General features: G+C 43.3%; 1 protein-coding gene across 2 annotated transcripts in view; it reads left to right on the forward strand.

Annotated features, from left to right (window-relative positions):
• RETREG1 (reticulophagy regulator 1) overlaps window positions 1–15,484 on the forward strand; it is a 157,272-nt gene that overhangs the window by 100,002 nt on the left and 41,786 nt on the right. The window contains exon 1 of one of the 2 annotated variants that reach the window (XM_004017080.6): window positions 10,911–11,166. The exons of the other annotated variant lie outside the window; for it this stretch is intronic. Within the exon in view, the coding sequence (XP_004017129.1) occupies window positions 11,132–11,166 (35 nt within the window). The 5' untranslated portion in view covers window positions 10,911–11,131. Of the gene's footprint in view, window positions 1–10,910; window positions 11,167–15,484 lie in introns of those variants that run through there. 2 annotated transcript variants of the gene reach the window in all.

A 15,484-nucleotide genomic window follows, 5' to 3' on the forward strand; every position in this document is an offset into this window, starting at 1 on the left:
AAAATTTAACAACACATAATGAACTTTTATTAAGAAACACATAAGCCAAAGCTATGGTTTTTCTAGCTTCCACATATGGATGTGGGAGCCTGAGGATAAAGATTCTGGCTAAGCACCGAAGAATTGATGCTTTTGAATTGTGGTGCTGGAGGAGATCAAACCAGACTGCAGGGCGATCAAACCAGTCAATCCTAAAGGAAATCAACCCCTGAACATTCATTGGAAGGACTGATGCTGAAGCTGAAGGTTTGGCCACCTAATGCAAAGAGCTGACTCATTGGAAGAGACACTGATGCTAGGAAAGACTGAAGGCAAAAGAAGGGGATGACAGAGAATGAGATTGTTGGATGGCATCATTGACTCAGTTGATATGAGTCTGAGCAAACTTCTGGAGAGAGTGAAGGACAAGGGTGCCTGGCATGCTGCAGTCCATGGGGTGGCAAAGACATGGACACGACTTTGTGATTGAGCAACAACAACAAAAAGCAAGGATCTAGTTACTGTATAGCACAGTGAACTATATTCAGAATCTTGTAATAACCTCTAATGCAAAAGAATCTGGACAAGAACATTATATATATGTATATACACAGATGTTTATATATGTATTATACATATATATAAAAGTGAATCACTTTGCTGTACATCTGAAACTAACATAACATGGTAAATCAAATATACATCAATAAAAAGATTTTGATTTAAACTTCAGAGCATCAGATACAGCCCCACAGAAATCTGCATGGGCAAGACGCACTGGCCTAAGACTCACCTCTTGGGGGCTGTTGGGTCTTTCATTGTGCTTCCTCCCTTTTCCCTACCCCGAAACTTCTCTCTACTCCTTCACCCCCTTTTCCCTTCAGCCATTCACCGATTCTTCTCCCATAGTTTGATCCTTCCACTCCTGAGTGCTGGCTCCTCCTTCATCCCTGGGGCAGCTGCATCCACAGATGTCCAAACCACAGTTTCCAGACAGCTTCGCTCCAGCAGTATCTTTTTAAGGAAAGGACGCAGTTCAGTCCGCGATGACAAGTCAGAAGATGCATGTGGTATGGACCAGACTGGAAAGGTGTGAGAGGCATTCCCTAGCTAAACTGAATGATCTGTGGCACAGACTTGGCTCAAGTTGAGGGGCATCCCTGTTGAGATAGTAACAAATTATGTGGTAATCAAAACAAGAATTGAGCGCAAATTAGCGGCATGGAAGTTCTAACAAGTATGAATGTGGTAACATGTTGGGTTATCCTACAACTGATGACCTAAACAGGGACACTGATGAGAGTGCAAGGGGTCTGTTATTGATTATACCAGGACAAGAGGTGAAAATGAGGACTGTCCCATGCCGGGAAATAGGATGACTCCAGTGGTACCTCCAGCAGAAGGAAGGAGGAGGTTGACCAGAAAGCTGGAGGACAGGACCTCAGAGGCTCCATGTGTTGGTTACAGAGTACCAGCTATGTTTGGATGAAAAGAAATTTGAGGAAAATGCTTTATAACTCTAAGCTTAAAAAAAAATAAAATGGGTAACTGAGTTGTTGTTCAATTGCTAAGTTGTGTCTGACTCTGTGACCCCCGTGGACTCACCAAGTTCCTCTGTCTTCCACTGTCTCCCTGAGTTTGCTCAGATTCATGTCCACTGAGTGGGTGATGCTATCTAACCATCTCATCCTCTGTCACCCCCTTCTCCTTTTGCCTTCAGTCCTCCCAGCATCAGGGTCCTTTCCAATGAGTTGACTCTTCACATCAGGTGGCCAAATTATTAGAGCTTCAGCTTCAGCATCAGTCCTTCCAATGAATATTCAGAGTTGATTTTCTTTAGGATTGACTGGTTTGATCTCCTTGCTGTCCAAGGGCCTCTCAGGAGTCTTCTCCAACACCACAGGTTGAAAGCATCATTTTTTTCTATGCTCAGCCTTCTTTATCCAGTCAGCTGGGTTGATTCTGCCCTAATTATTATAAGAAGCAACTGAGAAAAAAAGATTCCCACTTTCTCTTCCTGGCTGTCCAGATGATCCTGGTCACAGTTTTCCATCTGCATCTCATGCAACTCTGGATTTCCAAGGACTCAGTTCGGGGGCTGCCTTGCAGAATCGAGTCCACCTCTCAGTGCCCTGCCCCCAGTTAATCCTGAATCACTCTTTTGGGTTGTATGTTTTATATACTAAGCTTTGTCATAACAACACTTAGGGAAAATAGGGTGTTTTTTTTTTTTTTCTCACTTGGAAAGCCACAGATCTAGGACAAGTCTCAGTATGACTCCACCAACCAGAAAGCAAGAGACAGGTACCATCTCTCAGTGTAAGATGTTATGACTGTTCATCAGATCATCACTACTGGATGACATTATTCACGTGGTATACGTGTGTAGTCATTTGAACCTTTTATTTCTTTTTAATCTAAGAGGAAAAAGATGTCCTTTTCCACTTTGTTCCAGAAATGCATTGGCTTTGATGCTAATTGACATCCTTATTCCACTTTTGCAAAGTGCATAATGTATACGCTGACTTCTCATGGGAAACAGTTTCTGTGTTGGCAACACCACCTTCTTCTATGAAGAATATGCATTGAAAGTCTTCAGTGGGATTCCCAGGTGGTGCTAGTGGTAAAGAATCTGCCTGCCAGTACAGGAGACGTGAGAGACACAGGTTTGATCCCTGAGTCGGGAAGAGGAGGGCATGGCAAACCCACTCCAATGTTCTTGCCTGGAGGATCCCATGGCCAGAGGAGCCTGGCAGGTTACTGGGCTATAGTCCATGGGATCACAAAGAGTCGGACACAACTGAAGCGACTTAACACGCAGGCATGAAGAAGGTGGAGAAGGGGAATTCTTGTCCTCTCAAGCCAGTGGGTGGAGGGAGGGCTTGCTTCTGTTTTCTTTCTCTCGTTCTTTCAGTCAGCACGAATCTTTTTCTGAACAGCCAGCTGCTTATAGACGTGAACTGTCTCTGGTCTGGCTTGTGGGAAAAAGTCCTGGAGCCTTGTTTCTCAACTGAAAGAATATAGATTTTTTTTTTTTCCTTTAGTGACAGGAAACCACAGAAAATTTTTTCCCTTCCACTTAAAAAAAACCTTTTTTTCTTTTTCCTATTTTAAGAACATTTTCTTATCAGATGAACCATTTGTATTTGTTGCTGAAAAACAGGCAAAAAGAATACAAGTGAAAATTTATTGTTTTCTTAAGCCGGAAAAAAAAAAAAAAACCTCACAATTAATAGCTCAGTATAGGACCTTTGAAACATTTTCCCTCTCTCTCCCCTCCCCCGTCCTCTTCCCCTTGTCTCCTAGTTTCCCTTTCTTCATTCATATCTTTGTTCAGATATTTTCATCAATATATAACTGTATATTTTTACATCAATGGGAGGCTATACATTTTGTTTTCTAGTCTCTTTTTAAAGCTGACTATATTATGAAAAGATTTTCATAATCTCATCCTTTTTATCATAAGATTTCATTGTACCGAAATATAATTAACCCCTTGCTGATAAGCCTCTAGTTTGTTGTTTTTTTGGGGGGGTTGCAATTATAAAGAATGCCTGTATTTATTTTATCGCTATGTGTTTTTATTTTACATATGATGTATGTAATACATAAAGTATTTGCAAGTCATGTATGTATATCAAAATATATATGAAGATGAAGTCATCATGGATTTGGAGAGTGTGTCCTGCTAGGGGTGCTTGATCACAAACATTTGGTGGGCTCTAGCCAAAACAACAGATGATGCTGGACTGAAGTAGGACAATAAGTACAGCAGGCATAGCCTCCAGGGTGGTTACAAATACAGCTCACGTGTTAGAGTAGATAGTACTTAGTGAGAAGTCTCCCCTGGCTGGTGACAGAGAGGGAAGAATGAATATAATCCCCATGTTTTTGTCTTAGTTGACCATTTAGAACATTTCTTCACGTACTGATGTAACTAATACTAACTATCACCCTAAGATAATATGCTATGTGCTGTTCTAGGAGCTAGGTCTACCACACTCTGTACTATTGTTGAGAAACAATAATGAACAAGAGGCTACGATCCCAGGGTATCTGCTAGTTGGGAGGGAGGGATTCAGATAACTGGCATGTCAACAAGTAGTGAAGATCCACGGAGATGTTGCTAAATTCTATGAAGAAAATGCATCATAATAATAAGATTGAGAATGATATGGGAAATGATTTTTCTAAAGAAAGAAAAAAAAAAGGAGAAACAGGAAAGTGTAAGGGAGAGCCAGTTGCTGAGAGACGGTGGGTCCTCTCTGGACTTGTTTTTAGAGATGTTTGTGGGAATTCCAGGTATTAAAAGATACACTGAGGCGTATTAAGCATTTAAAGAGTTTATTTGACAAAAAATCAATTTGAACCTGGCAGCACCAAACCAGAAGTGGTTAGGATGCTCCGTTGGCGGGAACTGGGGACAAATGAGTCTTTTATAGAGAAGACACAGAAGCAGAGAGAGGAAATCATCTGATTGGCTTTAGCCTAAGTGGTTGCTGACAAAGGTCTTTCTAGTCAAAGCTATGAATTTTCCAGTAGTCATGTATGGATGTGAGAGTTGGACTATAAAGAAAGCTGAGCACCGAAGAATTGATGCTTTTGAACTGTGGTGTTGGAGAAGAGTCTTGAGAGTCCCTTAGACTGCAAGGAGATCCAACCAGTCAATCCTAAAGGAAATCAGTCCTGAATATTCATTGGAAGGATGGATCCTGAAGCTGAAACTCCAGTACTTTGGCCACCTGATGTAAGGAACTGGCTCACTGGAAAAGACCCTGATGCTGGGAAAGATTGAAGGCAGAAGGAGAAGCAAAGACAGGATGAGATGGTTGGATGGTATCACTGACTCAGTGGACATCAGTTTGAGCAAGCTTCAGGAGTTGGTTGGTGATGGACAGAGAAGCCTGGTGTGCTACAGTCCATGGGTTCGAAAGGAGTCCAACATGACTGAGCGACTGAACTGAACTAAGTGGTTGCCCTTATTTGGGAAATCCTGGCTGGATGTATGTGATTAGCTGTTCTTATGTTTCTTAACCTTGCAGCTTTTGTAGGCTCAGGGTATGACTGTATTACGTAGACTTCTCAGGCCTTAGAACCACCTGGATCTGATGGTGTCCCTACTTAATTAATTTAACACAGACTCAGATGTCTAGTAGGCAGTTTTGTGTGGGTACATTTCTAGCAACTGTCAGTAGGGAATAGCAGCTGATATGTAGTATTTGCCAGTTTCCATGCCATGGCTAATGCAAGCTACCTCCTTCACAGCACTGAATGTGGGGTGGTAAGAAATGGTAAGAGTTTTCATCAGCAGATCAGAAGCAGCTTTGGTGCATCACAGCTAGTGGGTGACAGGACTCAGAGCTTCCTCAGGTTATGATAGGGTTATGTCCTGATAAACCCATTGTAAGTTGAAAATGTTGTAAGTCAAAAATGCATTAATACACTTACTCTACTGAACATTGCAGTTTAGCTGAGCCAATCTTATATGTGCTCAGAACACTTCCATGAGCCTACAATTGGGCAACATCATCTAAAAAATAAAAATAAAACAGTAGTCGCTCCGTCATGTCCAATTCTTGGCAACCCCCATGGACCATAGCCTGCCAGGCTTCTCTGTCCCTGGAATTCTCCAGACAAGAATACTGGAGTGGGTTGGCATGTCCTCCTTCAGAGGATCTTCCCAATTCAGGAATTGAACCCCGGTCTCTTGTATTGCAAGCAGATCCTTTACCACCTATGCCACCAGGGAAGCCCAGCGCCATCTAACACAAAGCCTATTTTATAATAAAGTGTTGACTGTCTCATGTCATGTATTGTCCCAGGTGGCACTAATGGTAAAGAACCTGGCTACCAAATCAGGAGACAGAAGAGACACAGGTTCAGTCCGTGGGTCAGGAAGATCCCCTGGAGAAGGGCATGGCAACCCACTCCAGTAGTCTGTCCTGGAGAATCCCATGGACAGAAGAGCCTGGAGGGCTACAGTCCATGGGGTCACAAGAATTGGACACGACTTAGTGACTAAACCACCTACCAATACCTAACCAAATCCCTCGTGTCTCATCACCTGGCCAGCCTTCAGCAAGAATTTTGTTAGGTCAGTTCAGCAAAGAGGCAACCCACCCCTCTTAGTAATTTTCTCTCTACCAGTGACAACCACCTCCTCCCACCACCACCACCACCACCATTTCTTAGCCATTCATCCTAATATTGCCCAGTAACTTCCAGGAGAGGGAGGGTCCCTCCTCTTGATTCTGAAAGTTCCAGAGTCTCAGTCCACACCGCTGTAGGAATGATGGGGAAAACAAAGCTCTCAGACCAGTGATTGTGTGGAGAGAAAAAGTGCATTAAGAAAAGTGGAAAAAGACATCCCTGGCAGTCCAGTGGTTAAGAATCTGCCTTGTAATCAGGGACACCCATTTGATCCCTGGTCAGGGAGCTAACGGAGAAGGCACCCCACTCCAGTATTCTTGCCTGGAAAATCCCATGGACGGAGGAGCCTGGTGGGCTCCAGTCCATGGGGTCGCTAAGAGTCAGACACGACTGAGCGACTTCACTTGCACTTTTCACTTTCATGCATTGGAGAAGGAAGTGGCAACCCACTCCAGTGTTCTTGCCTGGAGAATCCCAGGGACGGGGGAGCCTGGTGGGCTGCCGTCTATGGGGTTGCACAGAGTCAGACACGACTGAAGCGACCTAGCAGCAGCAGCAGGGAGCTAAGTTCCAACGTGCCGCAAAGCAACTAAGGCCAAGTGCAGAAGCTAGAGAAGCCCAAACACCATAATAGGGACACAGTGCAGCCGAAGTTTTAAAAAAAAAAATTTTTTTTTAAATTTTTTTAAAAAAGAAAAGTGGACATTTAGCTTTGAAATGGCATTTATTTTCTTAGGCCATAATACTGTGTGATTAAACAGCAAGAGAAAATGGAAATGTTCGCTTAAAATATACTACTAAAATTAAACGCATATGAATTTCAAAAGAGTATGGGTATAAGAGAACTTGAACTGTACACGTGTCTGGCCGTCTGGGTGCCCTTTTGCCGGAATGAGAGGCTCTGCCATCTGTTCAGCCGGAGGAATGAGAAGAGCCCTCAGGACTGGAGGCTGTTGCTGGCTCTGGCCCCAGCAGCTCACCTCACTGCTGGGCCCCAGTTCCAGCGTCTGAAAGTCTTGGATGGCTTTCGTGGCCCTTCAGGGTCTTTCCCATGTCTGTATTCTGTGAGACCTTAAATTCGAGCACCCAGTAGATTTTGAATTGGTAATGATGAGGGGACCCTGGGCATCCTAATCCCCTGTAGGACCACAGGTGTCTTTTGGGGCGAGGAAGCCTTGCCATGTGTTCTGCACCCTGGAGTTTGTTATCTGTGCCATTACTTTCTCCCTCCTCACTCCTGTGAATTTCAGAAATTAACACAAATATCCTGAAAGGGGAGTTTACAGTTGGAACAAGAAATTCAAAAATGCACGAAGGCATGCTTAAAGGAGGTAATGTTAAAGGAAATTAAAGAAGATATTTTATGGTAGTAATGAGTGATTCACTTCTCACACTGATCAGTTAATTGTCCTTTAAAACTGTGAGACTGGTTTCAGGGATCTAGTGGTCAGTTCTGTAGTCATCCACAGCTGAGTTCAGCAACAGCCATACATAGATATTCAAGAAATTAGTACAAGAGGAACTTATAAGAATTTTAAAAAAGTAAAAATTAATGAGATAGAATTGTTAGAGAATTAGAACGTAGAATTAGCATTGTGGTTGATCAAGGGAAATAGTTGCATGGGTAATATTCTCATGAATTTTTCACTTCATTAGACCTGGAATTTTTAACACAGCACATTGCGCCAATCCTGGGAGGCTCAGGCATACCCTGATCTTCAGAACTCTGCTTATGACTGTTTTCTTCCAAGGTCAACAGTATTTGAATTATGTATTTGAGTAACTACAGCAACTTACCCTTAGCCTTTGAAGTCTAAAATTTTAGGTCTTGTGTGGAATACTGAAGGATTGTCTTGAATTGCAACATGCTTCTGTCACAAAATAGCTAATACTCCTCAAAGAAAGTAGACAATATTTGTTTCCACTCTGCATTATACTCTAGAAATCACTTCAGAGACTTGTGACTATTAAGTGTACATTGAATATAGAGATATTGCTGGGAATACCTATGACTAATCCTGTGACAATGGAACACATATTTTAAGAAGTGTATCGTTTTACATATACACAGGGGAATATTACTCAGTTGTTTAAAAAATTCATTTGAATCAGTTCTAATGAGGTGGATGAAACTGGAGCCTATTATACAGAGTGAAGTAAGTCAGAGAAGAAGAGCACCAATATAGTGTATTAATGCATATATATGGAATTTAGAAAGATGGTAATGACAACCCTGTATGTGAGACAGCAAAAGAGACACTGATATAAAGAACAGACTTTTGGACTCTGTGGGAGAATGAGAGGGTGGGGTGATTTGAGAGAATAGCATTGAAACATGTATATTACCATATGTGAAACAGATCACCAGTCCAAGTTTGATGCATGAAACAGGCCGCTCAAAGCTTAGTGCACTGGGACAACCCAGAGGGATGGGATGGGGAGGGAGGTGGGAAAGGGGTTCAGGATGGTAGGCACATGTACACCCGTGGCTGACTCATGTCAATGTATGGCAGAGACCACCACAATATTGTGGGGTAATTAGCTTCCAATTAGAATAAAGTAATTAATTTTAAAAATAAATAAATACTAAAAAAAGTGTACCATTTTGTTTTTATTTTTAAAATTAGTTTTTATTGGAATATGGTTGGTTTACAATGTTATGTTAGTTTCAGGGGTACAGCAAGGTGAATCAGTTATGCATATATCCACTCTTTTTTAGATTCTTTTCCTATATAGGTCATTACAAAGTATTGAGTTGAGTTCCCTGTGCTATGCAGTGGGTTTTATTAGCTATCTATTTTACATATAGTAGTGTGTATATTGGGCTTCCCAGGTGGTGCTCGTGGTAAAGAACCTGCCTGCCAGTGCGGAAGACGAAAGAGACGTGGGTTTGATTCCTGGGTCGGGAAGATGCCCTGGAGGAGAGCACAGCAACCCGCTTCAGCATTCTTGCCTGGAGAATCCTGTGGGCAGAGGAGCCTGGCGGGCTACAGTCCATAGTCTCACCGAGTCAGACACACTGGAAGTGACTTAGCACGCATGCACACGCACACCCTGTGAATATGTCAGCCCTAATCTCCCCAGTTTGTCCCTTCCCCCTTCCCCTTTGGTAACTATAGTTTGTTTTCTACATCTGTGACTGTTTTGTGAATAAGTTCATTTGTACAATTTTTTTAGATTTCATATATGTGATATCATATGATACTTGTCTTTCTCTGACATACTTCACACAATCTTTAGGTCCATCCATCTTGCTGCAAGCGGCATTATTTCATTATTTTGTACAGCTGAGTAATACTCCATTGGATGTATGTACCACGTCCACTTTATTCATTCATCTGCAGATGACATTGAGGTCATGTCCTAAATGTGGTTGTTTACATGGCTATTGTAAACAGTGCTGCAGTGAACCCTGAGATGCATTCATCTAAAGAAAATATATTGTTTCTTAATAATTAGATCTTACTTGTGGCCTTACTTTGCCAACCAGGAAAAGAAATGGTTTCAAGTTTCTCTGCAAAGCTTTCAGGTTACATTTCTAAAGGGATCTCAACGTTTTGCCCAGCTCTTTTGAAAGCAGGACGAAGTAATTTTTGTTGGCTTCCCTGGTGGCTCAGAGGTTAAAGCGTCTGCCTCTAGTGCGGGAGACGTGGGTTCGATCCTTGGGTCAGGAAGATCCCCTGGAGAAGGAAATGGCAACCCACTCCAGTATTCTTGCCTGGAGAATCCCCTGGACGGAGGAGCCTGGTAGGCTACAGTCCACGGGGTTGCAAAGAGTTGGACACAACTGAGCGACTTCACCTAAAAGTTGTAGCAAATGAGGGTACCTGGTGATCGATGACCTGTGTATGATATTGGGGGCTTCCCAGGTAGTGCTGGAGGTAAAGAACCCGCCTGCCAATGCAGGAGATGTAAGAGACATGGGTTCCTTTCTTGGGTCAGAAAGATCCCCTGGAGGAAGGTATAGCAACCCACTCCAGTATTCTTGCCTGGAGAATCCCCTGGACGGAGCAGCCTGGCAGGCTACAGTCCATGGGGTAGGTCACAAAGAGTCAGACACAACTGAAGCAACTTGGCACGCACACATGCATGTGATGAGGGGCCAAGCTATCAAAACATCTCAGGCCAACAGCTCAGCCACGTTCCAGTGTCAGGCTGCTCCCCGATGACAGAGGGAGGTCCCTCAGAAGAAACCTTGTTGCCCAAAGGAACTCACAGGCTCATGTTTGTGTGCTTACTTCTGTGTTGAGAAATCTAGATGACCCAAAGGAAGATTTTCTTGCAAAACAATATCGCTCCAAACACTACTGTTTATCAGTATCAGTATCAGTATCTCCCCCCGACCCCCAACCCTTTCGTGTGTGTGTGTGTGTGACAGAAGTGATCTTTTTCCTGAGTGGCTAAGTGTTTCCAGAGCGAACAAGCCTCTGGCTCTTGCAGTCCTGCCCATCTGCTCTCCGCCCTCCAGCCCCTCCTGTGAGTTGGAGATCTGATAGCCCAGGCTGAAGTTTGAAGCTCCCCCGGTGGCCACGCTGCCCTTCGGAGGGGTGCCTTGTCAATGCCAGGAAAAAAAAAAAAAAAAAAAAAAACCAGGAAAAAGAAAGGGTAGGCTGGCTTCGGTGAAGTCATCCCACTAAAGGTTAATAGCTGGGCGGTGACACCTCCTCACGGGACTGGAGCGAAAATGCTGGACAGCCAGGCAGCGCTTTGCTCCCAGCTGCTTGTCACGGTCCCGAGAGTAAGAGGTGACCTGTTTATATTTAGAAGGGGACAGTCCTAATAACCCGGCTCCCAGCTTCATTCAAGGCAGGCTGGTGCTTCGGAAGTTTGTAAACACCTACTTTCTGAGTAGGGGAGGAGTGCTTTCCTCCAAAAAGGAAAGAACTTCACTACTGGGTTTTTTTTTTCCCCCTCCTGATAATTATCAGTGCAGAGAAGAAACTGCCGTAGCACAGAAGGGCTGCAGCTTTCTCCACTAGGTTATTATTTTTAAAGGGCAGAAATGCCTGAAGGTGAAGACTTTGGACCAGGCAAAAGGTAATAATGATCTGTATGTACTTTTTCCTTGAGTTTATTTCCTATGCCAGTTATCTTTTCTTAAAAAATTATAACTAATTTAAAAGGTAGTTGAAATTAAAATTTAAAAAGGAGTGCAAACCCTTTAATTCCAGGAAAGGGAATTTTCTTTAGCACGAAGAGAGAAACCTAAAATTAACAGAATATACCCTTAGAAACATATGCCAGTAAGCACTTTTCTTGAACGAGGAAGGGACAGCCTGAAATTATCAAAAAGTGCTTTGACCTACACCCTGTAAAGTCTACTTGGGGTTTTTTGATGTTTCATTTTTAACTTCACGTGGTAGTTGTTAGAAATTTAAGCTAGTGAACATTTTGCAAAAATGCTTGTATTTTAAAGACTTGTTGAACATTTCTAAAAGTTAACTATTAGACCAATATACCCATTTTTATATTAAACACTTAAAAAAAAAACTGTAGTTCTTGTCTTTGAAAATATGATCATTGGGGCCTCCATATGCAGGACATTAACCAAATATTTTATTAATACCTGGCTCTAAGAAGGGGTATAGAGATGGGAAAGGAAGCAGGTAGTTATTCCTATTAATATGAACATAATTTGCGTCCATACTGAAAGTTTCCATTTCTAGCCCCACTGCACTGTGTGAAAATCTGTGTGAATTGGTGTCATTGGAATTCTGATTCGGGTCATTGAAATTTGTATGTGAAAAAGTAGAAAGAAACTTGTCATAAAAAAGGACAAGAGATTATTGCCAATCGTCAAAGAAAGCAGAAACTGGTAAATCTCTAGGAATAAGAATAACACAGTATTTTTTTGGTCATTGTATGAGCATCCCTTTTCAGCCATAGTTGTATGATTGTGTGTGTGTGTGTGTGTGTGTGTGTGTGTGTGTGTGTGTGTGTACTATAATATAGCTATAATCATGTCCTTAAAAGCTACTTTTGTCTTTAGTTTTCTAGTTTTCATTTTCTTCCAGATTCCTTCCCAGCCCCTAAGAGGGGACATGAAATTCACGTTTAATTGCCTATTAAAAGAGATTTCTATATAAAAGGAGACATCAAATCAAGTGCTTGAAGATGACAATCATACATGTGCCTAGATTTAGGACACAGACTAATTGATTAAATAGTTAAGAAAATATTTTCAGAGACATTTAAATGTCAGTTTTGGTTTGAGATGATGGGTGATCTACCGGGATTGTATGTGTCCCCTTTATGACATTTTAATATTTCTGAACGCAGGACTTTCCCTTTTTCACTTTACATCATGGCATTCCTAACAACTGCATAAATTAGGCATTTTTAATAAATATTTGTGAATGGAATGTATTTATAAACCATTTGAACACTTGTAAGAAGTATCTAGGGGGCCTGATCATTTCAGAGACTGAAGGGAGAGGCTTGGCAGAAATGTAATAAAGATTGCCTTAATGAAATGTAACATTCCCACAATTAAATTAAATCATAATTAATTGTGGCTAATTATAAATACTTTGAACTAGCAGTTTATGATGTAAACTAAACAAACATCAGTTTTTTTCTGAGAATGTTTTACTGGTTACAGGGTAAACAGGCAAGAAGGGGAGCCCTGTATACACAGTGCATGTATATCTATTAATAATAATTATTCCCAAAGAAAATAACTTGTGGAAAGTGGAAAACACCCTCGCACTGCTCTGAAGTCATGTGCCCCTGCCTCTCCTTGTTTATTCTGCTGACATCCTCTCAGCAGCTGGTGGTTTCTATAGAATATACTTTGCTTTGCCTCGTACGGTTTGTTTCTACCGTATCTGTGCAAGAGAGTTAGAAAGGGCACCCCAGACAGAGGGGATGTTTAGAGCCAGGCAAGAAGTAAAATATTACATGAGAGGGAATTTTCAGTTCAGTTCAGTTCAGTTCAGTTCAGTCACTCAGTCATGCCCGACTCTTTGCGACCCCATGAATCACAGCATGCCAGGCCTCCCTGTCTATCACCAACTCCCAGAGTTCACTCAGACTCACATCCATCGAGTCCGTGATGCCATCCAGCCATCTCATCCTCTGTCGTCCCTTTCTCCTCCTGCCCCCAAACCCTCCCAGCATCAGAGTCTTTTCCAATGAGTCAACTCTTCGCATGAGGTGGCCAAAGTATTGGAGTTTCAGCTTCAGCATCATTCCTTCCAAAGAAATCCCAGGGTTGATCTCCTTCAGAATGGACTGGTTGGATCTCCTTGCAGTCCAAGGGACTCTCAAGAGTCTTCTCCAACACCACAGTTCAAAAGCATCAATTCTTCGGCACTCGGCTTTCTTCACAGTCCAACTCTCACATCCATACATGACCACAGGAAAACCATAGCCTTGACTAGACAGACCTTTGTTGGCAAAGTAACATCTCTGCTTTTGAATATGCTATCTAGGTTGGTCATAACTTTCCTTCCAAGGAATAAGCGTCTTTTAATTTCATGGCTGCAATCACCATCTGCAGTGATTTTGGAGCCCCCCAAAATAAAGTCTGACACTGTTTCCACTGTTTCCCCATCTATTTCCCATGAAGTGATGAGACCAGATGTCATGATCTTCGTTTTCTGAATGTTGAGCTTTAAGCCAACTTTTTCACTCTCCACTTTCACTTTCATCAAGAGGCTCTTTAGTTCCTCTTCACTTTCTGCCATAAGGGTGGTGTCATCTGCATATCTGAGGTTATTGATATTTCTCCCAGCAATCTTGATTCCAGCTTATGCTTCTTCCAGTCCAGTGTTTCTCATGATGTACTCTGCATAGAAGTTAAATAAGCAGGGTGACAATATACAGCTTTGATGTACTCCTTTTCCTATTTGGAACCAGTCTGTTGTTCCATGTCCAGTTCTAACTGTTGCTTCCTGACTCTTGCTAAATTTGAGATGGAATGTCACTGGACGTGCCCTTTGGTGTCACTCCTGAAAGAGAAATAACTATTGTAAGTCTCGAATCTGCTGACAAAATGTGTTGTTGGAGCTTGATTGCAGCAGGTTCTGGGTGAGTCCCAAATTTAGGGCTCCTTCATGTTATTTTAGTCCCATTTTGGAATTTGCTGAGTGGCTCTGTAGCTGGCAGTGAGCTAACCCTGAATTCCATCAGTGGAAAGCAATCGAGGGGAGACTTCATGAGGGTATCCAGATGCACGCTTAGGGCACTGCACAGGCAGATGCTGTGTGGCTGTGGTCTAGCGGGCCTGACACAGTGTGGAACATTCACCAGTGGATTTCACATGAACACAGCCACCGGGGGTCTGGGGAGGCAGGGGAGAGACCCTCATCGCCAATCATAAGCCCTTTCGGTAAGAACCTCCAAAGACTCCGCGCCAGTTTCAAGGTCAGGAGATGAGGGGAGAGGGTGTGAGAGAAGGCCACTCCAATGCTGGGTGGGGAAGGCAGAAAGCCAGGTGTCAGTGCCAAAGGAGAAGGGAGGGAGGGCCACGGCCAGGGAGGCACACCGGATCAAGGAACGCCAGGAGAGTCTTCCTTGCGCCGGGGGCTGGGCACTGTGTGGTCCCTTATCCCACCTCTCGCCTCATTTGGGCCCCACCCCCCGGAGGTAGCAGGCGGGCCCTGGGGTGTCTTCAGTAGCCCAGTGAGGTGTGTGTGTGTGTGGGGGGGGGGGCGGGATGCATGTGGTCAGAAGAACCGGTTTTCTGTTTTTCTGTTGCAACTGTCTTGAAGGGTGTGGACCCCAGGCCAACCAGACTGAGTTCCGAGTGTGTTTTACCACAGAAGCCCTTCCACAAGAGATTATTCTTGTGGAATGTGTCCCCTGGTTCACTTGGGGCGTGTTTAATCAAGCTGCATCTAAGCTGATGGCTGTGCTAGGTGTGATGGTTTAAGCCTGTGCTTTCATGGAGCACACAGTCTGAATGGGGGTGATTGACTTCACAAGTTTAAAAAATCAGTAAAAAAAATACTTCTAATAATAAGGGTTAGAATAAAATATAAGAATGGTCCTGTGGGAGATGACCTGGTGGGCGTGTAGGGTGAGAGAATCTTTAAGCACGCCTGTCTGACGAAGTGCCCTTTTGGGGCTGAGATGTGAAGGGGTGGTCACGTGGAGGTGTAAGTTCCCCAGGAAGGAGACCCAGCTCGGGTCAAGATCCTGTGTGTGTGTGTGCTCAGACGCTAAGTCGTGGCCGACTCTTTGCAACCCCATGGACTGCAGCAGGCCAGGCTCCTCTGTCCCTGGGATTTCCCAGGCAAGAAAACTAGAGTGGGTTGCCATTTCCTCCTCCAGAGGATCTTCCTGGCCCAGGGATTGAACCTGCTTCTCCTGCATTGGCAGGTGAATTCTTTACCTCTGAGCCACGTGGGAA

This window comes from Ovis aries, chromosome 16 (assembly GCF_016772045.2).
Source record: "Ovis aries strain OAR_USU_Benz2616 breed Rambouillet chromosome 16, ARS-UI_Ramb_v3.0, whole genome shotgun sequence".
Taxonomy (NCBI): domain Eukaryota; kingdom Metazoa; phylum Chordata; class Mammalia; order Artiodactyla; family Bovidae; genus Ovis; species Ovis aries.